Source organism: Gorilla gorilla, chromosome 21, assembly GCF_029281585.2.
Source record: "Gorilla gorilla gorilla isolate KB3781 chromosome 21, NHGRI_mGorGor1-v2.1_pri, whole genome shotgun sequence".
NCBI lineage: Eukaryota > Metazoa > Chordata > Mammalia > Primates > Hominidae > Gorilla > Gorilla gorilla.
Window position 1 is genome coordinate 58,459,758 of NC_073245.2, and position 25,187 is coordinate 58,484,944.

The following is a 25,187-nucleotide window of genomic DNA, read 5'->3' on the forward strand; positions in this document are numbered from 1 at the left end:
GTTTCAAACCCACGTGGATCTGATGTCAAAGCCCACATATATCCTGCCTTAGAGGGAGAAGGAGGGGCTGCTTGGAGTAGAAGTAGATAGGTAAGACAGAGAGAGGGAGGACTCAGACACAGGAGCAGGGGGGCAGAGGAGGGGAAGGACAGGAACTGGGTTTAGATTCTCCCTCCCCTACAGCTGGTTCAAGCCCAGACTTCCAGAAGTAGAGCTGGGACTGGTTGACAGGAGCGGGCTGCTGTCCGTGGTGCTGCCGCCCAGCCCTTCTGCTAAGTGGTGGTTAAGGGCCTAGGTCCAGGCTGGAATGGGAAGGGTTGCCCAACTGATTCTTGGCTAAACAGCATCTCAGGGCCCATGGATCCATGTGGAATGTTAGATATGGAAAGGCTTGTCCTTGAAGAGCACAGAAATCAGAGCTTCTCAACTTGGCAGCACGTGAGAATCTCTTGGGAGCTTTAAATAACATTGATGTGGAGCCCCATCCCTGACCAATTAAATAGGACTCTTGGGGAGGAGCCCAGGCAAAGGTATTTTCACAACCTCCAGAGTGCATCTAAAGTGACTCTCGGTCTAAAAACTGATGCCCTAGACCGAATCCTTCACTGAACTGATGAGGAAATTGAGTCACAGAGGGGCTCGATGACTTCCCCAGGGACACATCATTAGTAAGCAGTAGGGAAAGATTCAAACTCAGGTCTGCCTAGCCAGCATGCTGCCCTCCTGGACTCATTGAGCCTGTTCTGAGACTGACACCTGAAGGAAGCAGGTAGGATGATGTTGCCAGCAAGTCATTAGAGCTCTTCCCAGCTGAAGTCAGCATGAGAAGTCGGACACTCTTCAGAGGACATGCCCTCGCATCTCCATGGAGACTGGGTGGGCTTTGGCATCACAGAGTCCTGTGGTTTCAGGTCCTACCACTTCCTCACTCTGCACCCTCAGTCAGATCTTTTACCCTTTCTGATCCATTTCCTCACCTGTAACATTAAGGGGTGCCCATTCTGAGCCTCTGAGCTGCTATGAGGATTAGAGATGACGGATTTAAGGACCCAGTGTGTCGTGGGTGCCCAACAGAAGCTCATTCCTTTCCCTTCTCTCCGTATCATCAGGAGGCACCTGGGGCTGTGCCTCCCTGAGTAGAAGACCCCTGGACACCAGCATCAGGAGGGAGGGGGCTTGCCTACTCCTCATCTCTGTGTTGTTCTGACTTGGTTTGTTGTGGAACAAGAATTGGAATGTGTGTCCTGGATCTCAGGCCAGAATTCTTTTTTTTCTTATCCCTTAATCCTTGCTATCTGTGAGGTGCAGTTGAGGCTCCAGACCCAAGTTCCAGATCCCCCAGGAGGAGCCCCCCAGCTGGCTCTGGGAGTGGGTGGTGCTGCATGGAGTGGAGTTCAGGGATTACAGACATAAATTCTCATTCCAGCCCTGTCCTTGGCTTTGTGTGGCTGTGGAAAAACTTCCCAATCTGATTGGGCCTCAGTTCCCCTTCTGTAAAATGGAGATAACACTTTATCATTCCTGTCTCCCTGGGTGTGGGAGACCCCTTAATGAGAGAAAGAGATGAAGCACTTTGGAAAAGAACAGAGTTCTTAGCCGAGGTGACCACGTCATTATTATGATGACGTTTGTAATTATTATCATCCTGCCTCTTCCCTACCTCCTTTTGCCACCCCACTGGGTCTGGGGAAACCCTAGGCTCACATTTAGCTTCTCAAACATTTATAAAAAATGAGTCCCACCCCTGCTGCTGCCAGCACTGTGCAGAATGTGTTCTATTAAAAATTAAAAACCACTTGTCGAGTCTCTGGGAACGCTCAGATTACACAGGAAACAAGCCCCCTCTCAACATCCACCCCTGCTGCCCTCCTCCCAACTCCCTCTTCGATCATCACTTAGAATGCCGGCTGGCTGGGCTGGCCTCGACCCAGCCTCCCAGCCAGGGCAGCCTAATGCAGATGAATGGCACACAGGAGATGCAGGAAAGTGGCTGCATGGGAGGAGGCAGGTCCAGAGACAAGTGACTGAGAAGGCGACACAGAGAGAGTGGTCAAGAAAGCGGGTAAGAGACAGAGAAAGAAGGGTCAGAGGGACAGAAGTTCGTGGGGCAGAGACAGACAGAAAGCAGTAGAAACACAGAGGTTAAGTAGGAAACCAGAGGAATCTAGAAACAGAGACAGAGCAAATAGAACAGAGACAGAGGTGCATATGGAGCAGGAAGAGGGAGCAGAGCAGGAGGAGGAACTAGGAGAGGAAGGTGAAGTTTGGCCTGGTGGGGTGAGGGGCCTGCTGCATTGCACCTTCCTCCAGAGTCTCCAGGGAATGTGAAACACCCTCCCCTCCTCACCTTTTCTTTCCTTATGGATCCTGGCCATGGACTTGCCCATCCAGGTGACCCCTGACTGTGTTTGTGTGGATCTGCTATGTCCTCCTGAGAGAGAGCACTCTCTTATATCCCAAATAGACCCACAAGCTCTTCTGTCCTCTCAACATTTACCAGGCCCTCTGTTATGCAATCTAGTGACTTTGTTTGTTTCAGACTGCAACATTTGAAGTGTCTGTGATAGCATCCTTCTACTCATGGCAGAAAGCAAACATTTTTGCTTATGATTCAATTCCATTCATTCTCTCAACATCTACAGAGCACCTACTATGTGCTAGACCCTCGAGGGCAGGATGGTAGCTTTATCATCTTTGCACCCTAATGCCATGTGGCCACAGGGCCTGGCATACAGAGAGTGCTCATATTTGTTGGATGATTTGTTGATGGAAAAGACAAAAAGAGACAGGGATATATTCCTCCCTGTCCAGATTACCCGGGCCATGGGGCCAACTCCTGAGGACCAGGGCCTCGGCTCCTGTCTGCTGCTTCTCCCCACCAGAAGCCTCCTGTCCCGTTCCCCCCAGCACGGGTGGTGAGAGCCAGTGCCGTTGCTAGGCAAGGAGATATTGCACGTATAGATCTTCCTGGACTTTAATTAAAAACATCTTTAGAAGTTGTCTCTGCAGAGACCAGTGATTGATTCCTGGCTTGGGCCTGCGGGCTGCTGAGCTACACTCTCTCCAGCTACAGACGGGACAATTGGAGGCTCCCAGCCTGCTGCTGCCCTCTCCAAATGATATCCTTGGGGAACACACTCCTTCCTGCCTTCCTCCTTTCCCCTCTGTTCCCCCAAGCACCGAATTTAAGAATCAGATAGTGTGCTCTCCCAGTTTTACTTTCCTTCCCCTCTTGAGCCTCAGTTTCCATAGCTGTAAAATGGGGATGTCAGTACTTAACCCAAGAGAGTCCCCAGGAGGCTGAAATGATATTAGGGACGTGAAAGTGATTTTCAAGCTGCGAAGTTTTGTGCAAGAAACGGTTGTGACTCTTTCCTCAAAGAAAGCTATGGATGCCGAGCCAAGGAACTCAGGTTCTGGTTTCCGCTTCTGGGTCTAGTTCTGGCTTCAGCTCTTACTGTGGAAGCTCAGAAAAATCACTTTGCGTTTATTTCTTCATCAGTAACATGAAGACACTAATACTGATCCTGCTTATTCCCCAGGATTGTGAGAATAAAGGGAAATAGCTCTGTGAAAGCAGTGCTTGCTGATAGCTATTATTTAGTGAATATCCCAAGAAGTGCAGGCTGTACTACCAAGACAGTCTTTTCCCATCTATTAAAGATGCTGCTCACAGAGGAATTGAAATACATGGAAAAGTGCCCGTTTCCACATTCTGTCAAGCCCCAATCCCATGGTCTGGCAATGTCAATTCTATGGCATGTGTGCTATGACATTCTCCTTCCTTTGCCCATGGCAGACATCACTAATCCATCATGGCATTTTTTTCTACCAAGGCTGAATGAGATCTTAGACTCCTTCTCAATACAGCCCGACAGTCACTAACAATTGATCTGAGTTAGCACAAGAGACGAAACTGATCTGCTACCACTTTGAGGTCAGGGGTGGTGTCTTGCTCATCTGTGATCTCTACATACCTAGCAAAGTGCTATGCACATAGTAGGCCTAATATGTGTCTATTGAATTAAAAGCAACTACTTCTCTGTCCTCTGTGGGGCTATATATAAAGTAGGTGCTAATAAATGTTTGCTAAGTTGGGTGACTCATCTTTGCAAGCCCTACAGAGCCAAGTACATTGGAGGCCTTGTGTATAATGGGTGCTAATAAACATTTGAGGATTTAATTCAATTACTTATCTTTACATCCTCTGCAGTGCCCAGAATAAAGCAGTGGTTAATAAATGCACATTGAATTGAATTTCTCATTTCTGTCTTCAGTATCTTCAATAGTGCCAGGCATAGTGTCTTGCACAAGATTGGCTTGAATAAGTAGGAGGAGTTGAGCTGGGTGTGGGAGACCTGTGAAATCCTCTTGCCATCCCATTCAGGTTGTGACAGCCTAGGGAAGGGGTGTGGCTCCCTGACATTGAAAGAATGTCTAGTCCAATTCTTCTCTATCAAAACTTACTCCTTGTTGACGTATGCAGCATCAAGCTGTAAATTCCCTCTCTCTGCTGCTGACTTCCAAAGTTGTATCTTTAGCCTCATCTCTCTTCTGACATCTAGACTCATAGATCCAACTGTCCCCTTGACATATGAACTTGGATGTTCAGTAGACACCTCAATCTTAACTTGCCCAAGAATTAATTCTTAATTTGTTCTGCAAACTTGCTCTTCCTGGAGCAGTCCCCATCTCAGCCACAGTAGCTCCATCCATTCAGTTGCTCAGGCCCAAAACTTCAGCATCATCCTTGTCTCCTCTGCCTCTTACTCCCCACAACCAATCCCTCACAAACCCTGTTGGCTCTACCTTCAATGTACATCCAGAATTCCATCTTGTCTCACCATCCACACTGGCCCAAGTCACCATCACCTCTTGCTGCACTATTGCAATTGCTTCCTCATTGGCCTCCCTGCTCCCAACCTTGCCTCCTACAGTCTATTTTCAACATGGTGGACAACAAGTCATTCTTTTAAAATATAAGCTGGATTAGATTACACCTCTGCTCTCCATCTCACTGAGAGTACAACCAAAAACCTTTCAACGGCTACCAAGTCCTGTGTGATCCATTGTCTGAGGTATTCAGACTCCAGATATTCTCCCACTCACTCACTTCTCTTCAGCCACAGACCTCCGTGCTATTCCTCAAACACGACAAACATGCTATGCCTCAGGACCCTTGCATTTGCTGTTCTCTCTGCCTGGAACATTCTTCTTGTAGCTTAGTGGTTGTCCAAGTATGGTCTCCATGCCAGCAGCATTAGGGAGTTTGTTAGAAATGCAAGACATTTCTAACAGCCCGGACCTCGTGAGCCAGAAGCGCTGGGGGGACAAGGGCAGCAATTTGTGTTTTAACAAGCCCTCCAGGTAATGTGGATGCACAAAAAAGCTTGAGAACCACTGTTTCACAGAGCTCCTTCCTTCCCTTCCTTCAGATCTTTATTCAGATGTCCTCCTCCAGAAAGACAGGACTTCCCTGACCCCTCTGTCTAAAATAACACTCCCCGCAAATTGCTCCTAACTCCTTTATTCTGCATAGCACTCACACCATCAGGCATATCAATATTCATTTTATATATCTACATAAATATATAGATATATAAATATATAAATATATATATTTATATTATAATATAATATATAATATATTTATATATAAATATATAAATAAATATATATAAATAAATAAATATATAATATTATACATAAATATATAATATAAAATATATATAGATATATATTAATATCTATATTTGTATATATATATATATATTAATATCTATCTATTTATCTATCTATATATATAGAGAGAGAGAAAGAGAGTCTTGCACTGTCACTCAGGCTGGAGTGCAGTGGCATGATCTCTGCTCACGGCAGTCTCTGCCTCCCCAGTTCAAGCAATTCTTCTGCCTCAGCCTCCCGAGTAGCTGGGACTACAGGTGTATGCCACCATACCTGGCTAAATTTTTTTGTATTTTAGTAGAGACGGGGTTTCACCATGTTGCCCAGCTGGTCTCGAACTCCTGAGCTCAGGCAATTCACCCGCCTTGGCCTCCCAAAGTGCGAGGATTACAGGCATGGGCCACCGCACCTGGCCTATTTTATATTTTTAATTATTTATTTGGATATTATACATTTGCTTGTCTCTGTCCTGACTCTCCCTGCTATAGTATGTAGGTTTCCTAAGAATCCCCAATGCCTGGAACAGTGCCTGGCACATAGCAGGCACTCAATAAACATCTGATGCTTGAATGAACCCTGTCAATGCTCAGAAGGGAACTTGGGGTCCAGAGGGGGCAGGAAGTTGACCAAGGTCCTGCAGGGAACCAGGCGTCCTGACTATCAACTCAGGGCCCACTTGGCTGCATCAGGCTTAACATGACTGGTGTGCCCCTGCTCAGAAGCGTGGCTCATCAGAGGCCCCCCGGCACACTTCCCTTCCCTTTTAAGCTGTGAGTGGTTTAATTTGCAAGCGCTGCTGCCTTTCATGTCCCAAGCTGCGTCCCTGCTCCCTCTGATCTCCGAAGCTGCCCAGACCCTGGTGCTGCTTGTCGGCCCCGCCCTCCGCAGCCGGATCAGGAGGCTCAGTAATTGTGACTGATTTTCAAAGCTGCCTGGAGTCTCTGCAAGCACCATGGTGTCAGATTTGCTTCCCCTTCAAATAGTTGCTTAAATGAAATAAACTAATTTAATTTCTGCTTCTCCCTTCCCCCTCCTTGGTTCCCAGCTGGTTCAAATTGAGTCCCCCCCCCACTCCCGACATTTTTCCTGAGTGGACTGTGAGAGTCAGTGGGCTGGGAGAGGGAGTCAAGACAGAGCTGGGTCTCCATAGGCCAGTGGTCATAAACTGGGGGCTGCCTCTGCCTCCTACTCTCTGCATGACCTTGGATGAGTCCTTGCCCTTCTCTTGGTCTCAGTTTCCCCACCTGTGAAACAAGGACCCTTGCCATTCCAACAACCTGGGAGCCACGCCCAGCAACTTGCTCTCTCACTGACTTGCTATGTAGGTACTTTCTTCTCTCTGAGCCTCAGTGTTCCCATCTGCTCAATGGGGATGCTACCATTAGTCCTGTCACCTCTCAGAGTCGCAGTGAGAGTGAAGTGGTCATGGAGGAGCCACCATGGTGGAGATGAGGCTGCTCTTCCCCTGGCACCTCCCCATCCTCAACCCTTCTCCACAGTGCAGCAGAGGGAATTTTCCAAAATGCAAGTCTTCCCACGTCGCTCCCTCAGTTAGGCGTTTCCCAGGCTACCTGCTTTCCTCTAGTCCTTCAGATGGGGCTCCCGCTTCCTTCTCTAGCATCAGCTCTCCCCACCTTTCTGGACTTTTCAATGCAGAAATGTGCAGGTCAGTTTTAAGTGAAGGGAGACAAGGCTGTGAGTTTAACTCAGTAGGTAGGGGCTGCTGGACCTAGAAAGTCAGGGACTTGCTGTGTGACCTTGGACATGTCACTGTCTCTCTGAGCCCCAGTTTCCCCATTAGCAAAATTGTATGCTAAGTTCTTGTCAGGCTCTGAAATTCCATATGTCTTTGCCATTGATAATATCCAAATTTATCTCTCCAGCCCAGACCTCCTCTGAACCTGGATATTCAACTCTCTTGTTCAAGATCTCCACTCAGCAGCATAATACGTTTTTCTAACTTAACAGACTTCACGCCAAACTCCTAATTTCCTCTCATCCCCCAAATCTGTTCCTTCAGTCTCAGTAAATGGAAATCTATCTATTTAATTGCTCAGGTTACAATCCTAATAGTCATCCTTGAGTTTTCTTTCTTTCACACTCCATATCCAATCCATTAGTAAATGCTTTCAGCTCTATTTTTAGGATATATCCAAAAGGCAACCTCTTTTCAACACCTCCACTGGTACCATCTTGTTCCAAGCCACCATCACTTCCTGTTCACAGGCCACCTGCTTCTGCTCTTGCCCTCTTTTCTGCCCATCTATTCTTCATGAAAGAGCCATGGGGTCCTGATCATGTCATTTTTCTGAGCAAGACCTTTCATTGACTTCTCAGCTTGTTCAGCATAAAAGGCAACGCCCTGGCTATGGTCTACATGGCTGCATGATCTGGTCACCTTGTTTCTTCTTGGCAGAATTCAACTGCAGGGCCTTTGCATGTGCCATTCCCTCTGCCTGGAATGCTCTTCCCCCCAGGGCCCATGCTCTCACTTCCTCCAGGTCTTCAGAGAAGCCTTACTGGACCAATGATCTAGTTGTTCACTTGCTTATTGTCTGTCTTCCTTAGGAAGAATGGGCCCTCCATGAGAGTAGGGAATCTTCTGCCTTTTCACTGCTGTGTTCCCAGGGCCTAGCATGTAGTAGGTACTCAATAAATATTTGTTGAATGAATGAATATACTCATACAGACACAGCATGTCACATGCACACACAGGCCTTAAAGTGCTTCTTGGTTAGGTGTTTGTGTGTGCACATCTGCATATATATGTGGAACACACATGTACATCAGGCATGCATGCATTCCTGTGTGTGTACACCAGTCTGCACTCACATCCACAGCCCCACTGTTCCCTATTTCCCCCTCATCCCTTGCCCACCATTCTCTCTGGTTCACCTCCTCCTCTTCCCCTACTGGCTATTTGCTCATTATCCCAGCAAGCTGCCAGATTTGGCCCAACTTGGGGAAGCTGGGTTGACAGCACCCTCTCCCAGGAGCTCAAGTACTCCTGGCCTCTGACACGCAGCCATAGAGCTGGAAGGTCCAGAGAGGCACAGCATCCAACCTTTGGCCACAGCGAGTCAGCAATGGAGCGTGGCTTAGGACTTAGGGCAGCAGCTTCTTGTCTAGCCTGGCTTGCAGATTACTTCGAGTAACATGGTAGGAAGGAGATGGTGGCTACTGGCTTGTGCCCCTCACCCCATGACTCCCGTTTCTACCAGAGCCCCAGGAACCCTGAGCTAAGTGGGGCCTTGATGGTCAGAAACGGTCTGGGGGTTTCCTGGTGGGAGAAGGCAGAGTCATGCAGCTTTAGCCTCAGTGTCCTGCTGCTGTGTGCATGGCCCTTTCTGAGTATGGTTGTGTCTGATGTCTACACAGAGGTGTATATTTCTGTGTGTGTGCACTTCACTTTCTATGGGCATAATCATGTGTGCAGTGCTCCTGGGTGTGTGCAGTCATACCCAGGTAAGTGCAACTGAATCTGTGTCTGGGGGCTTAGCCATCTCTGTGTGAGGCTCTGTCCCTAGCTGGCTGGATCTTGGTGAGCTGTGGCTTCCTCTGGGCTGTAGACAGAGCTGCCTGTCTCATTCATCTGCCTGTGCCCATGCCTGTCTGCGGCTGCACACCAGGGGAGCTGGACCCCAGGATGCTCATGTCTGCTTGTGGCTTTTGCCTCTGTCTCTGTACATGGCTGAGTCTGTGCAGAAGAGCTATCTGTGTAAGGGCCTGTTTCCTGCCTGGGGTTGTGCGTGGCTAGGTCAGGGTGTGAGGTCATGGGTCTGAGTGTGTGGTTGGGCCCTGTTTCAGCTGTGTCCCAATCTAGCTGTTCCTAGTGGTGGGTGTGCCTGAAGATGGGACTATGTCTGTGTGGAGGTTGTTGCCAAGGGCTGTGCTGTGTCTATGTGCAGTTGAACTTTTGTGAAGGGCTCTGTTAAGGCGTCCAGCTGTGCTGTGTGTGTGACTCTGTCCAGCTGTGCCTGTGTGTGTGACTCTGTCCAGCTGTGCCTGTGTAGGGGACTGGATCTATGAATGAGGTTGTGTACCAGTGTAGTGGTGAGTTGTATGCGGGGCTGGGCTTGTGCATGTGGCATGTCCAGATCTGCAGCTGTGTCTGCATATGTGACTGGGTGTGGCTGTATGAGCATGTCCAAGGGCATCACTGTGTCCACATGCGGGTCCACGTTCATGGGGGGCTGTGTCCATGGATGTGGCTGAAGTCATGTGTGTGGGTTTGTCCAGGACTATGCTTGACCCCAGGGGGCACCTGAGCTCACATCTGTACCCTGTACCCTAGGTCAGCAGGCTCTGTCTTTTCTGTCCCTCCCCAGAGGATCAGCTACTCCCCTTCCCAGCAGGCTCCACTTGGGGATCACCTTGATCCCATCCCCCACCCCCAGGGCCCACAGCCCACCTGTGGGTGAGAGCTCAGCCACGCTGCCAATATACGGGCCGTGCAGGAAGCGGGGCTCGCTGTCGTTGATATCCTGCACCTTGATGATGAACTCTGACTCGGGCTCCAGTAGGCGGTTGGTGGCGCGATCCCGAGCCTGGGCCCGCAGAGTGTAGAAGGTTTTCTGCTCGCGGTCCAGGCGCTCCATGGCATGAATGTCGCCTGTCAGCTCGTCGATCAGGAAGATGGTCCCAGCACCCTCGCCTGAGATGGTGTACTTGATGGCCCCGTCACCCTCGTCTGAGTCGGAGTGGATCTGGGTAGGCAGAGAAGAAGGCAAGGTGGAGGCTGAGGAGGAAGCTCCTCTTGGCCTCACTGTCCCATGCCATTGGCTGCCTATTCCTAAGCCCATCTCTTCTCCAGCACATACACATCTTTAGTGAGGACACTGAGGCCCAGCAGCCACGCTCACTTCCATCCCTGGCCTGGAGTGTTTCCTCAGCCCGCTGGGGCCCTCCCTGCCCCTGGACTCTGCTTTCCCCTCTGCATTCAGAGCTATCAGCCTTGGAGGCAGATCTGAACATGGCCTCCCTGCTTACAACCCTCCAGTGGCTTCCCATTGCCTTCACCAAGAAGTCCAGCACCACCTCCACACCTCTCTCCCCTTTAGCACGCACAGCTCTGAGGCTTCTGCCTTTAGCCCTGTCCTTGTTTCTCTGCCCGTGGAAAGCCTCTCATCCTGCAAAGTGCAACAAAAATGCCACCTCTTTCAGAAAGCTTATCTGGATCCTCAGTCTCCCCCTGCTCCCAGGATCTCTCAGTACATCAAGCCATCATGATCATGTTCAGCCTTGTAGGATGGCTGTAGCCAGCACTTCTCAAACTCTAGTATGCATGCAGTTCACCTGGGGATCTTGTTAAAATGCAGATTCTGACTCAGTAGGTCTGGGGCCAGGCCTCAGACTTTGCATTTCTAACAAACTTCCAGGCTGCTGGTCCATGACCTCACTGTGAATTACAGGTCCACTGCTCCTTAGACTCTGCACCCCAGGAGATTGGGGTGGCATCTTCCTCATCTTGGTATATGGAGAACCAGGCTCAAGACATAGCACATGACAGGGAGTGAAGGGAGAGAGGAGGAAGGGATGTTAATCGAAAGAGCACCTTCCGTGTGCTAGGCACTGGCTAAGCAATTTATGTACTTTTCTAGTTAAAGATGCTTTTTTTAAAAACCTGCTAGAGTAGGTTTTGCTATCTTTATTTTACAGATTTTTTTTCCCACTTCCTAATGAAGATTGGAGAAGTGGGATGGGTTCTTCAAGGTCAGGCCACTGGAAGAGCTGGTCTGACTCCACACTGGGCTTTCCCATTCCATCTAAAGCCTCCAGAGAGGAGCCCAGGGGAAGGGAGAGACAGTGCAGCCTGGCCCAGCCTTGGCTCTGACATCGCCTCCCTGTGCATCCTCACCCATCACTTTGCCTCTCTGGCCCTCAGTTGCTTCATCTGTAACATGGGAATCACATTAGCATTTTCCTCCCAGAGGTACTGAGGGATTTGCTGAGTTGAGAATCCATACAAGGCCCTTAGCAGGTGTCACCAAGTGACATTTACAATATTTAGCAGCCAGCATGGTGGGGGTACTGCAGCAGGATCCCTGCTGGGCCAGGCAGGAACCCTTCAGTTGCTAGATCACAGAGAGGCCCAGGGGGCTGAGAGAGTTGGGGCGAGGGAGAGGAGAGGGACTATTTACTGCAAGTATGGAGGTTTTTCATGATTTTAACAACCAGTACAACTACACCAGTTTGTACTAGCTGGAAATAAGCCCTGTCTGAGACATAATAAGTGCCCAATGAATGGTAGCTATCGTTATTATTATATTATCACTGAATGTTAGCTATATATAACCAGGATTTAATCTAGGCACTATTAGGCTCCAGATTCCAGGCTGTGTTCACTGCCCTGAGATCTCTCGGGTGAGGAACCAGCAAGACGTCTGTTTTCTTGCAATCAGAAATACCTAAGTCCTTATCTTCCAATGGCCAAATCTCCCAGGCAGCTTCAAGCAGAGGAAAATCCATTCCAATGAGGCTTTGGGCAGGTCTCTGCTCCTCTCTAAGCTTCCATGGAGATGGAGTGTGGACAAGAGAATCTCTAAAGTTCCTTTCAGGCTGGGGTGCTGGGGACCCCAGCCCACTCAGCAGGAGAACAGGTGCCCATGAAGTCATCACGAAGGGGGACGAAAGCCCATCGATGCCCTGCCACGCAGGAGGAGCCGGGGTATAAATTCTGCTGGTAGAACTTTGTGTCTGAAAGGTGGATTATAGAAGTGCCATTTGGAAGATTGAATGGCCCATAAACATTTTCATATTTCATTAGCCGATTAATGGGCATCTCTCTCTTTTTGGCGAGTCTGCTGATTCTCAGCAGAAATTGCGGGGACTAAATGGAGGCGTCTGGTGGAACCTTTCCGGGTCCCCGTCCTGTTATAGATTGCCCCAATTAATGCCCGTCTTGGGCTCCACTGAGAAGCCTTCTTCCTGTCCAGTTACTGTTAATAGATTTCTCATAAGTGGCTGGATTGTAAAAACCTCATAACTCAGTTTAATGCCCCCAATAAAATTATTTCAGGACATCGGCCCTGAATCATTGGCAGTGCTGAGGATGAGGAGACCTGTCTCTCCTGTTTGCTGTTTATACGTTTTTTCCACCATTGCCCCAGGGGAGATGGGATGAGAGGGGGTGATTCTGTTCCCTTTTGGGGTGCCTCTACCTGCTTCCCAGTCTGATCTGTTGTCTGCTTATTTCATCAGCAAACACTTCTGAGCAGTGTGGTAGAATAGACGCCATTCGAAGAGATGCTTAACAGCTATAATCTTACTAGTCTTCATCATTGCCCTGTGAAACATTATCATTCCCATTTCTCAGGTTAGAAAACTGAGGCACAGAGAGGGGAAGTCATGTGCTGTGTCACATGGCTAAGTGTGGAAAGCACGCTTCTGACTCTACCACTCACTAATGTTGGGACCATGGATTTGTCAATTTTACCTCTCTGAGCCCCTGTGTTTCCACCTGAGAAATCAGACCAAGCCCTACTTGGCACAGGTGTGGGGAGGATTAGATGACAGCATGTTTACATTGACCTAAGCACTCTGTTAATGGTTGTTTCCTTCCCTTTCCATCTCCTGGGTCTCCATCATGTCCCTGCAGGCCTTGATGTTTTGACTCAGACCCCAGGCAGGGCTCACTTACGAGTGAGGAATGGAGAGGAGGGAGTAGAACCTAGTGGTGATGTCAGCTTCTGTGGAATATGACACAGAGCTCATGCTGGGGCCTACTGGCTGCTCTCTGGGGACTGCAGAGTCAGACAGGGGCAATCTGCCTGGGCGGGAGCTAAGATCTGGGAGTTACGAATTCAGGCCCAGCTGGGGCTGCCTGCCCTGCCTGCCTGGGTCCCGGCTCCAGAGTGAAGAGGGAGTGCCTCTGGCTCTGCCCTAGGAAGATACTTCTCAGGACTCTCAGCTGCAAGTGGAGGCTGGAAGATGGTGCTCTCATTTATTGAGAACCTACTATGTGTCAGACATGTGTTGCAGGCCATCTGCAGAAATCCAACTTGACTTTGTGGGGTTTGTAAATGTATCCCTATTTTCCAGGTGAAGAGACTGAGATGGCCCCCAGTCTGTTTGACTCCAAAGCGCAGTTTGGTTTCTCTGCAGTCTCTGGGAATCTGGCTAGTCTGCTTACAATGCCTATAGCAGAGGGTGAGGGAGAAAAGGGGAAGGGGGGAAGGAGTGGGTTACTGGGTGGCCACTGGGCTGCACAGCTTGGGCGGTGGCCTTGACACCAGTCTTTTGCCCTGTGCCCTGCAGGCCACAGTCATCGGTGGCCTCTTCTCTCTAAGCCTCCATTTTACCACTTGGGAAAGAACCTCAAACCACAAATCAGGAAAGATTATGTGCTTTGGAGTCAGAAGCAGCTCTGTACCAGCTTCAGCTTTGCCAGCAACCTGTGCATGACCCTGGGCAAGTGGCTACCCTTCTCTGAGCCTCAGTTTTCTCATCTGTAAATGGGACTGATATTGCTTCACCACATATATTCTGAAGATTCATAAGATAATATATGGAAGCTCCTTGCGCTTAGTAGGTGCTCAGTGTAGATTAGTTCCCTCTCCTTTTCCTGTCCCAATCTCAGGAGGGGTCGAGGGGTCACCTAATTCATCCCCTATCTCCTGATACAAGAACCACACAGACTCAAATCCTGACCCACTGGAGATCCAGGGGCCATGATCCAATCAAAGCCTTCTTGTCTTTCAAACTCAGCTTGTTTCCTCCTCCAGGCAGCCCTCTCAGATGCCCTCTCATTTGGTTGAAGAGACCTCACCTGCTCCGTTCCTGCCCCGTACACATGCCCCTCTACTCCACACCCTCCTGTAACTTCTAGTGTTGCACATCTGTGTCCCCAGCTGTCATGGGCCTCAAGGTATGGACTAAGTTAGGTTTGTCTCTGTCAGAACTCTCTCTGCCTGGCACACACTAGGTACCCTGACAATGCCTGCAGAGAAAATAGAGGGGGTGGGAAAGTTTAATATGTGTGTGTGTGTGAGTGCACGTGAGTGTGAGCTTGCAAGCTCCTTGAGGGCCAAGCATCTGGCTGTTTATTCCATCTCCCCAGCACGGGGCACAGCACCAAACATATTGAATAAATGAATAATAAAATATACAACAGTCATCAGACTCCCCCAGTTGTCTTATAGGATTTCTGGAGGATTCAGCCACTCTTAAATCCCAGGTACAGATGGACAGTCGCTGGGAACTTGAAACACTCCAGGCACAGTTCTAGACCTTTTACTGCTATCTCATTGATGTCTCATCTTGTGCATCAGAGCTTACTCTCTCCCCGTCGTGTAGATGGGCAAACTGAGGCCCAGAGAGAGTCTAAACCCCACCTAAAGTCACACAGGTAATGAGAGACGGCCCCAAAGCCTGACACCACATTCAGAGTTCTTTCTACCACATCAAGCGTGGCCAGCCCTGGAGGAGAAATGCCCCTCAAGCCCCATCCCTTGATCATAAACAACATGAAAAACACAAGAGCGATGGTTTCTCATCCCAGGGGGCTGAAAAATGGGATTTATGAAGCCATTAATTACTTCCTCCTAATTAAATCAAAATTAAATGCGAGCATAGGTACATTTTCCTTATTAAAGACAATTAAACGGACAGTGCGGCTACGCAAATAAAATGAGTCCAGGATTTAAACGGAAAGCAAATCAAATAAAAAGCCTCCCCGGGATGAGGGGTGTGTTCACGACTGTGTTACTCGTAAACCAGGAGTTCATCAATTTTCTTTAAATATTAGCAGCTTAATTAAATCTGCTCTCCTCCCCACTTTAATCCTGCCGTATATCTAAAATAGATCTCACCGCCTACAGGAGTTGGTCATAAGTGCTGACCCCATAATTCTATCTTTTTTTTAAAAAAATTAAAAATCCTACAAAATCCACATCCAGCTGACAGAGGCCTCGGGGGAAATTACAGTTCGGAAAAGGGATTAGTCAGAGTACCCAGATTTTATGGAAATGCTGGGAGGTTGCTTTGAGGGTGGGTGTCGTGAGAAGGTTCGGGGACAGGTGGGCCAGGGTTGCCAATGGGGGCAGGGCCGCGGAAGGAGCTGTTTGTGTGGGGCCTTGGCGACAACCGCGGGGCCCAGCGGTTCCTGTGGGTGCTGACAGGAGCCTGGCGGTGAGTGATGGAGGAGGCGGTTGTAAAATAGGTTACCGTCGGGCGCCCGGGGTTCACTCTGCGGATGGTGCTGTTGCTAAGCTACCTGTAGAATTCGACAAGGACGGATGCTCCGAGCGACTCCCTGGGGTGGGGGGAACCAGGAAGCAGTGAATTAACTGAAACCGTGGTGAAGTCCTTTCTTCCTGAAGAGTGAGAGAGCGTGGTATGAGAGTGTGTGTTTGCATTCATATGTGCCCACACAAGCACTCGTACATACGAGGGACTCAGCTGGAAAGGGGACAGGTGGCTTTTAAAAGCCCAAGCTCATATTCCTAGGGTTGGGGGGGGGTGGGCTAATGACAACCTTCCCCCCCACTTAGTGGTAAGAAACTATACTGTTAGGTTGCCAAAAAGACTTTTTGGGATTTGGGGCGGGAGTTCACAGTTAGATGGTACACTCAAGATGGTGGAACTATCCATAATAGTGAGACTTACAAGGTGAGACTTAACAACAATAAAAGTGAATACTTACTGAGCACGTGCCAGGACCCAGACAGTATTCTAGGTTCTTGACAAATGCTAACTCATTGACTCCCCAATGCCAGCCTTTGAGCTAGGTCCTAGTAATAGCCTCACTTAACAGATAAGGAAACTGAGGCACAGAGAGGGTAAAAATAGTTGGCCCTCTGTATCCATGGGTTCTGCATCAGTGAATGCAGCCAACCCAGGATCAAAAACATTCAGAAACAAAATTGGGTCTGTACTGAATATGTACAGACGTTTTTCTTGTCATTCTCCAAACAATATAGTATAACAACTACTTGCATAGTATTTACACTGTATTAGGTATTATCAACACTCTAGAGATGATTTAAAGTATATGGGAGGATGTGCATAGGTTATCTGCAAATGTTATGCTATCTTATATTGGGTTTTGGTATCCATGGGAGGTCCTGGAACCAATCCCCCATCGAGAGATACTGAGGGACAACTGTAATGTGCCCAAAGTCAGGAGGAAGATCATAAGCAGCTGAGCTGGGATTTGAGCCCACGCAGTACAGCTCCAGGTGGCCCTTTAACCACACACAATGCCACCTCTCATAAGAAAGCGTACATTGGGCAAATATTTGCTAAGAGATGGAAACTTCTTCTCCCTCCCTGGATGGAGTGTTTTTCTGGAGGTGGCCTTGAGAGTAAGAGAGCAGGGCAGGGGCTCTGGGTGAAGGTGATAGAGAAGGAGGGTGACAAGTCACAACAGCAGTGGCAATGTGGAGAGAGGTTGCTGGGGGAAACAGAAAGGGCCCTGGGCCCAGCACAGTGCTTGGCTCCTGGCAGCTGCTTAATATGAGGCTCTTGAAGTGAGCACGGAGATTGTGTTAGGAGACCTGGTTTCTTGGGTTGGTTCTGCAACTATGTTGCTGTGTAGACTTGGCATGATCTTCTCTGCCTCTGGGCCTCAGTTTCCCCTCCTTCTAATGAGGGGAGCTACACGGCCCTCCCCTGCTTATAGACTGTGGTTCCATGAGATGGGGATGGGGTCAGCTCATGCTGTTGAGGTGATAAAGGCTAGGTAGGGGCAGATGAAGGCGTGAGTCAGCAGCCGGTTTTCTCATCTTTTCAGGATGTGGGTGGCTGGCGAGGCTTTTGCAGAGCCCCAGCTGCTGGGCAGACAGCAAGGCTGAAGTGCCTGGGATGACCACCTCCTCTGACATTTAGGCAGATGCATCAGTCCTTCCCTGTCTCCAGGGTTTTCCCGGACCAAAGGTCTTTCCCCAGGTCTGGGAGTCTCTGAGGGGTCTGGAAAATCAGGCTGGGATTGACCTCTTCTCTTTCTCTTTTGGGGGCTTAAAAACTTCAGCTCAGGGGAACAGGTGTAGTGGCTGACTTCTGTAATCCCAGCACTTTGGGAGGCTGAGGCAGGTGGATCACTTGAGGTCAGGAGTTCAAAGCCAGACTGGCCAACATGGTGAAACCTCATCTCTACTAAAAATATAAAAATTAGCTGGGCATGGTGTAATCCCAGCTACTTGGGAAGCTGAGGCAGGAGAATTGCTTGAACCTGGCCGCGGAGGTTGCTGTGAACTGAGATCGTGTCACCGCACTCCAGCCTGGGTGGGCAACAGAGCAAGACTCTGTCTCAAAAAACAAAAACAAAACCAACAACAACAACAACAAACACTTTAACTCACACAGGTTCAACTCGTGGCCGTGCCACTCGCCCACTCTATGACTTTGCCCTCTGTTACTTTGGTTTCTTTACCTACAAAAGGGAATGATGATTTCTACCTTGCAGTTTAAGGGTTAAGTACTTTATATGGGAATAATAATAAACAGCAACAACAAACAAACAAGCCGCAGGCTGAACACTTTATGTGCTCTGTTTTCTTCTTTAATCTTCAACAACCTTAGGAAGCTGGCTCTCTGAGCCCCTGTTTTTACAGATGAAGAGACTGAGTGTTGGGGCAGTAAAGTAACTTGTTCAAGGTCACTCAGTGAAGGGATTGGCAGAACCAGGCCTCAAACTCAGGTGTGTCTGCCTCCAAAGCCTTCATTCTTAGCTATTTCACCATTGGCTACTACCTATCATATAGCAGGCTTGGTCACTCCATCCCCAGCCCTTGCCCCATTCTACCAGCGTCACCATCTCCCACACCTGTCTGGGAGTCAGGAGTCCTAGGCCCTGCCACTAGGTTGCTGGATGATCTTGAGCAAGGCCTTGAACCTATCTGAGCTCTGTCTGTCAAATCCTTGCTCAGCTTAATTGTGGGAATCATTCATTCATTCATTCATTCAGCCACATGTATGGAGGGGAAAGTAGCTTTGGGCCAGGTATTACTGTGTCTAGACCAGAGAAAATCTGAGCTTCCTGCAAGGCAAACCCAAAGGTTTACATCTAGATTTTCCTTCTCTCCTTGTCAAGGATCCTGATCTCTGAGCCTCAGAACTGCCTCCCGGTTCCCAGACTCATTTAAGCACACAGGAAGCTCTGGAGTTTTCTTTCCCCACCCACATTGCTGACCAAGACTTCCTGGAAAGCTAATTGGCCTTAACAAAAGCCAGATACTGTCCCGGGGCACCACCCCACTTTCATGCCCTACAATCACCCTCCACTTCAACATCTCAACTGCTGACAAGGCTCTGAGCAAACCAGCTACCTTCAGGTGTCCAAGTCTTTGATTAGGTTACGTCCTCTTTCCCACCAGCCTGATGAACTCCTACACATATGTCAAAACCCAGTTCAGGTGTTTTCTCCTCCATGAAGCCAGACAAAATATACTATTTAATGATTGCCTACTCAGTGCCTGGTGCTGACTCATGAAGCTTTTTATGCACCAGGGTGCCTCTGCCACTCTGGGGATCCCCAAAGTGGCAGAGGCTGGATCTCACTCACCTTTTTCTCCCCAGCATCACACATGGGCCCCACAAGGGGCTCAGTAATTGAATGGATGAATAAAAGTCCTTCTCAGCTCCTTATATGCCTATGTTATAGATCTTCAGCCAGATTTACCAGCATTTACTCAGAGAGTTTGAGAAAGTAGTTTCATTCATTCACTCATTCATTCATTCATTCATTCACTTAATAAACCTTTTGCAAGCAATGTCTGTGCTAGGCACTGGGGATTTCATGGCGAGCAAAACAAACATGGTCTAATAGAAAAGACACACATTAATTGCACAATCAAACAAACACATGCATAATTAAAGTGTTATGAAGGAAAGATGCTGGGACCTCACGGGGGATGTGACAGCAGATCTGTCCTAGCCTGGTGTGGGCAAGAAGGGTTTCTCTGAGAAAGTGGCATTGGAGCTGTAGTGTGAGTGTAAGGTCATCAGTGGAAGGAGCAGGAAAGGGCAGTTCAGCAGGAGAAACAACTTAGGCAAAGGGGCAGTGGCAGGAGTGTGCATGGGACATTGACTTTCAGAAGAGCAACGGAAGGGCAGTGAGGCTGAAACTCAGAGAGTGTGGCAGGAGATGAGGCTGGAGGAGCCAGATCTTTGTAGTCAATGGATAGAATCTGGGCTAGACCCCAGTGCATAGGGAGCTGCTGAAGAATTTTAAGCAGAGTGGAGTGGCTAGAGTATGTGTGTGAGATGATCGGATTTGCAAACTCGTTCCTAAATCCCACATGCATCTAGCTACAGGATGGAATGGGATTGCCTGCTGGGCTCTTTCTAAGATGCAAAAGGGAGGGGAAGGAGAGGAGGGCATGGGGCAGAGTGGGAGTGGGAATGGGGCTCTGGACCCCCTTATCAGTCCTTGGCCAGGGAGCAGAAGAGGCACATGAAACATGGATTTAAAAGGGCAGGTGAACAAGGGTTTCTTGTATCTACCCGTGGGTGTCCCCAGGGTCCTGGGATCTGGAGTTGGAGTGGGGCCCCACTTTACCTTGCCCACATACAGGGGCTCCGTGCCCGTGTACTCCTCTACCACGAAGAACTGGTTCCACACCCAGCCGCGTTTGACGCGGCCGGCTCCCAGCGCGCTGTCCTGCCAAGCTCCGGGCGCCGACGGCGAGGGTGTGCCCGCTGCCCACAGGCGCCCCAGCAGCGTCGGCGGCGGCGGCAGCAGCAGCAGCAGCAGCAGCAGTAGCGCGGGGGACAGCGTGACTCCCGCCCGGAGCCCCCTACCTTCGGGCCTCGGCCTCATCCTTGGCCTGCGCGGGGCTGGGGCCCAGGAGCATGGACGGGAGGCACCAGGGCGCCGCTGCTTGGTCGCACAACGATGCAGCGCCGTGTCACATGGTGGCCTCAGCGCGGCCGCCGGGATGTCGCCCCCGACGGGGCACCCGGACGGGCCCGCGGCCCTGAACGCCGCCCAGCCGCGGGGGTACCCGGCTGGAGGGGGAGGGGGCGCGGCCGCATCCGGGGCATGGACAGCCCCCGGGGTGCCCGCCCGCGCCCCCCTCGCCGCGTCGCGTGCGGATCACCAGGCAGCACCTGGACAGCTCCAGAGTCGGGGAAGCGCCATGGTTCCTGCGCAGAGAGGATGCGGGTTGGGGCCGGCAGATCCTGCCAGGACTAGGGGCCTTCCCCTTCCATCAGGAGCCTGCAAGAGAAACAAGAAAACATTAGAGGGGCTTCTGTGTAGGGGGAGGGCAAGTTGAGTCTATCTTTCCTCTTGTAGGTACTAATTAAACACCTGCTGTGTACCTGGTACTGTGCAGGGTGGGACAGGCATCATAGCAACTCACAGTGGTCCCCTCTTCTTGGAGCCCATAGTCTAGTAGGCGCCCTCTCCCGCACACCGCAGCCTCTCCTTTCACCTGGCATCATACGCCCCCGCTCTCCCAATCTCCTATGCCTTTCTCACAGCCCCTGCCCAGCTCAGCCCTCATGCCCACACAAGCAGAGACCCTAGTAGGCGGCGCCCCTGACCTGGCTGACAATCTCTCCAGCCCCGCCCAGCCCCCAGAAATCCCCCACCCTAGGTGCTTCTAGAAGGCATCTTCAAGAGCTCCCAAGACCCAGGCCTCCTCGGCGCACAGAAGTCCAGCACCCAGCCCACCACCAAATATGCCTGCCTTCCTATCCATCGCAGCACAGACAGGTCATTCCATCTGAAACAGGCACCAAGGGAAGGCCCTCTGATGTGCTGGTACCCCCACACCAGCTTCTAGGGATAGAGCACCTGAGTCCCAGAGGGCCTGGCTTGGAGACACCCCCAGTGACTCCGGGCAGGGTCACAACCCCTCTGAGCTTGCCTCTGGTGCCTCCGCATTCCCCCAGGAAATATTTCTTTCCCAGAGTCCAAGAGACACCTTTCCTCCCCACTCTTGGACCAGCCTGCCGTGCCCAGATCCATCCATCTCTCTTCCCTTCTCTCTATCAGATCCTGCTTTCAGCAGGAAAGGATCCGAGGGACTAACGCCTACTCAAGCCATAAGATGAATAATGGCTTAATGTGGGTGTTCACAGGGGACAGCGATGCTGCTTAATGGAGGAATTTCAGGCACAGAGAGGAGTGCGTGGAGGTGAGGGGCTCAATCCCCACTTCTCCTTCTCCTGAGCCCAGTTCAGCTCAGTTCAACAGCTCAGTTCCACCAAGCTTCAACTTTGTGCCAGGTTTGGCCAGTTGCCAGGGGCAAGGTAAATAAGCTTACAGTTTAGTGGGGTGGAAGGTGAAACCCTTCTTACAACAACCTAAATGCTAGGCGGCATATGATCAGGGCTATAAAAGTGTCTGTGTGTGGACAATCTGAGACCTGTGGGGCTCAGGGAAGGGACTGAGCTTGGGTGTTTGGAAAGGGAAGGTAGGCGGGAGACAATCAGGGTTACTTCTTGGAGGAGGCGGCATCTGAGCAGATGGGAAGAAAGGGATGGGCATTTCAGGCAGAGGAGTGTGCATGGTGGCTGAGTGGTTTGGCCAGTTTGGGGAGTTAGATTGTGAGCAGAGGTGTGTGTTTGGGCAGATGGTGTGTAGTGGGTTGGGGTGGGGGGCTGACCTGGCCCTAGCCAGATCTTCCTGAGAACAAAGAAAGTGGCCTGACTCTAGGGAGGAAGAAATGCAGACCACCTTCTTTAACCCAGCATCACAGTGGGCAATGCCCTTCTCTTTAACTCACGGGAATCACAACTCTGAAAATTGTCTTATGCCTATTTTGCAGATGCCTAATTCCCCAGTGCTTTTTTTTCTAGCATCTCCTCCAGAAAATCTTTATGGAAGGAGTTTCAGGGTGGGGAGTCATCACTGGAAGGTGAGGGTGATGGTGAGGGGGTTAAGCTGTAGTTCTGGGCAATGAGAGTGGGAAAACGTCCACACTCCACAGGGAGGGATGGAGGGAGGGGTCTGGAACATGCTGTTCCCTCTTTCCCTATAGGTTCAAGCCTGAACTCATGGGGTCAGGAGGACCCATGATCCTGCGGTGAACATACCCTGCCTGGTATGACTTCTATGGGCCTGGGCACGAGGCTCCCCAACCCTGGCAGCCCTGCTCCGCAAGCCCTGCTCTGTGCTGCCACCTCCAGGGATCCGGCTTTGATTCCCTGCATTATGACCTGGGCTGGTCGTAATGAGACTGGAGTTATGGGTGAGGAGGAGGTGCAGCTCCAAAGCCTTCATTTCCTGGAGCGTATGGCTTCCCTGCGTGCACCATGGGAACTGTTCCCCCAACTCCAACAAGCAGCTCCAGGGCCCATCACAGCCCTGCAGGGATGCAGAGGAGGGGAGAGGCTGAAGGGAGAGAGAATTTGGAGGGAGGCTGCTGTCACTTCTGGAGAGGGCTGTGGAGGTCGATGGAGCGGCATGTCAAGGGGAGATCTGCCAGTGTTCGCGGGCACCAAGCTGTTGCTCTCCTTCCCTCCTTTCCTTTATTTCTTTGTTTCTAACACCTTTGACAAGGATGGGAGGCAAGAGATCCATTCATTCAGTCACCAAATATGAGGGTCTGCTACAAGCAGGGAGACAGAACAGCGTTTTATCCTTTCACTCATTCATTTATTGAACATACGTTAACAATCGCTTTCTGTTTAAGACAGCAAGATACAATCAGTTATTCAGCGATCTATCAGCAAAGAGATGCATTTCTTCTGGTTATTCCTTCACTCTTTCCACAAATGTTTACCAGCACCTCTCTTATGCCAGTCCATGTTCTGGGCACTGGGGACATAGCAATAAAAAAATGAAGTACTGGCCGAGTGAGGTGGCTTGTGCCTGTAATCCCAGCATTTTGGGAGGCCGAGGCAGGTGGATCACTTTAGGTCAGGAGTTCAAGACCAGCCAGGTAAACATAGTGAAACCCCATCTCTACTAAAAATACAAAAATTAGACTGGTGTGGTGGTGGGTGCCTGTAATCCCAGCTACTCAGGAGGCTCAGACAGGAAAATCGCTTGAACCTGGGAGGTGGAGGTTGTAGTGAGCTGAGACCATGCCACTGCCCTCTAGCCTGGGTGACAAAGTGAAATTCCATCTCAAAAAAAAAAAAAAAAAAATTGAAGTCCTGGCCCTCATGGAACTGACTTTCTGGTGGGGGACACAGATAATAGAGGAATTAATCTACAGTATAATTTCAGGGAGTGGTAAACATTGAGAAGAAAAGTAAAGAAGGACGAAGTGGAGGGAGAACGATGGAAGGAATGGAGTGAGTGCGTTGTTAAAGATATGGTATCAGGGAGGGAGGGCCTCTCAGAGGAGGTGGCATTGGGCTGAGTCTGGAAGGATGAGAAGGAGCTGTGCACAAAATAGTTCCACACAGAGGGAACAGCATGCGCAAAGGTCCAGAGGTTGGAATGAGCTGAGATGGCATTTGCAGCTAAAGTGCAGGATGCATCTGGACATGTGGAATTTGGGGTGTTGGGGAGGAGAAGGCACTCTTGTTGTAGAAGGGCTGTCCAAGGCAAAGGCCTGGAGTCAGATCCCCACTTTATATATTTTTAAAATTTTATTTATTTTTGAGACGGAATTTCTTTCTGTCACCCAGGCTGGAGTGCAGTGGCATGATTTCGGCTCACTGCAACCTCCGCCTCCCCGGCTCAAGCAGTTCTCCTGCCTCAGCCTCCAAAGTAGCTGGGATTACAGGTGCATGTCACCACACATGGCTAATTTTTTAATTTTTAGTAGAGATGGGGTTTCACAGGCTGTTCTTGAACTCCTGACCTCAGGTGATCCACCCACCTCGGCCTCCCAAAGTGCTGGGATTACAGGTGTGAGCCACCGTGCCTGGCCAAGATCCCCACTTTACAGAGGGGGAAAGTAGAGCCCAGGAGGACTCTACCAAGCGTACATCATGACAAAGCAGTGCCTCAAACGTGGGACTTGGACTCCCCAGGCATAAGGCATCTTTGGGGAGTGGGAAAAAATGCACCTCTAGGTGAATGCAACCCAGTGTCGGAGTCACAACTGGCAGGGCAAGCCTGCCCCGCCTTGTGAGGGCACAATCTGTACTACTGTTTGAGGGTGGAGCCCTGGGCCTCCCATCCTCACCTCTCCCTCCCCTTCCTGGCCCTTCATACCTCAGCCTACAGGTCCTCCCTCAGGCATCTTGGCTAGGTGCCCTGGCAGCCTGCCAACTCTTCACTGCTCTGCACAGCCCTGCTAGGGCTGCCACAGACATGTCGGCCTCCTCCCTCCCTTCCTCCCTTCTTCCTTTTCCTGCTCCAGCTGCTTTTCCTGAATGGATGGTGACTACAGGACCCTGTCCTGACATTCAAAATTGGTCCAGGGAGGCAGCTGTGGAGTCCTGCAGCTGCATTCAGCTCTCCTGGGACCGCCTCCCATGAGACCTGGGGCACGTTGGTGGCCTTCCCTGGTCCTCAGGTCTCAGCCTACTGCACAGAGCTGTTTAATCCCAAATGGGATTAAAAACTGAGCCCAGGCCTGGCTCAATTAATGTTGGCTCTGCCCTGTCCACACTTCAGCCTCACCTCCTATAATCTGTCCGTCTGCCCATGGGTCTAC

At 50.2% G+C, this 25,187-nt stretch overlaps 1 protein-coding gene across 2 annotated transcripts in view; it reads right to left on the reverse strand.

Annotated features, from left to right (window-relative positions):
- CDH22 (cadherin 22) overlaps positions 1-25,187 on the reverse strand; it is a 135,066-nt gene that overhangs the window by 57,240 nt on the left and 52,639 nt on the right. For both annotated transcript variants that reach the window (XM_055373100.2, XM_031004925.3), the window contains exons 2-3: positions 20,180-20,839; positions 10,094-10,388 (exon numbers count right to left, since the gene is read on the reverse strand). In XM_055373100.2, coding sequence (XP_055229075.2) covers positions 10,094-10,388; positions 20,180-20,440 — 556 coding nt within the window. In that variant the 5' untranslated portion in view covers positions 20,441-20,839. The remainder of the gene's footprint in view (positions 1-10,093; positions 10,389-20,179; positions 20,840-25,187) is intronic.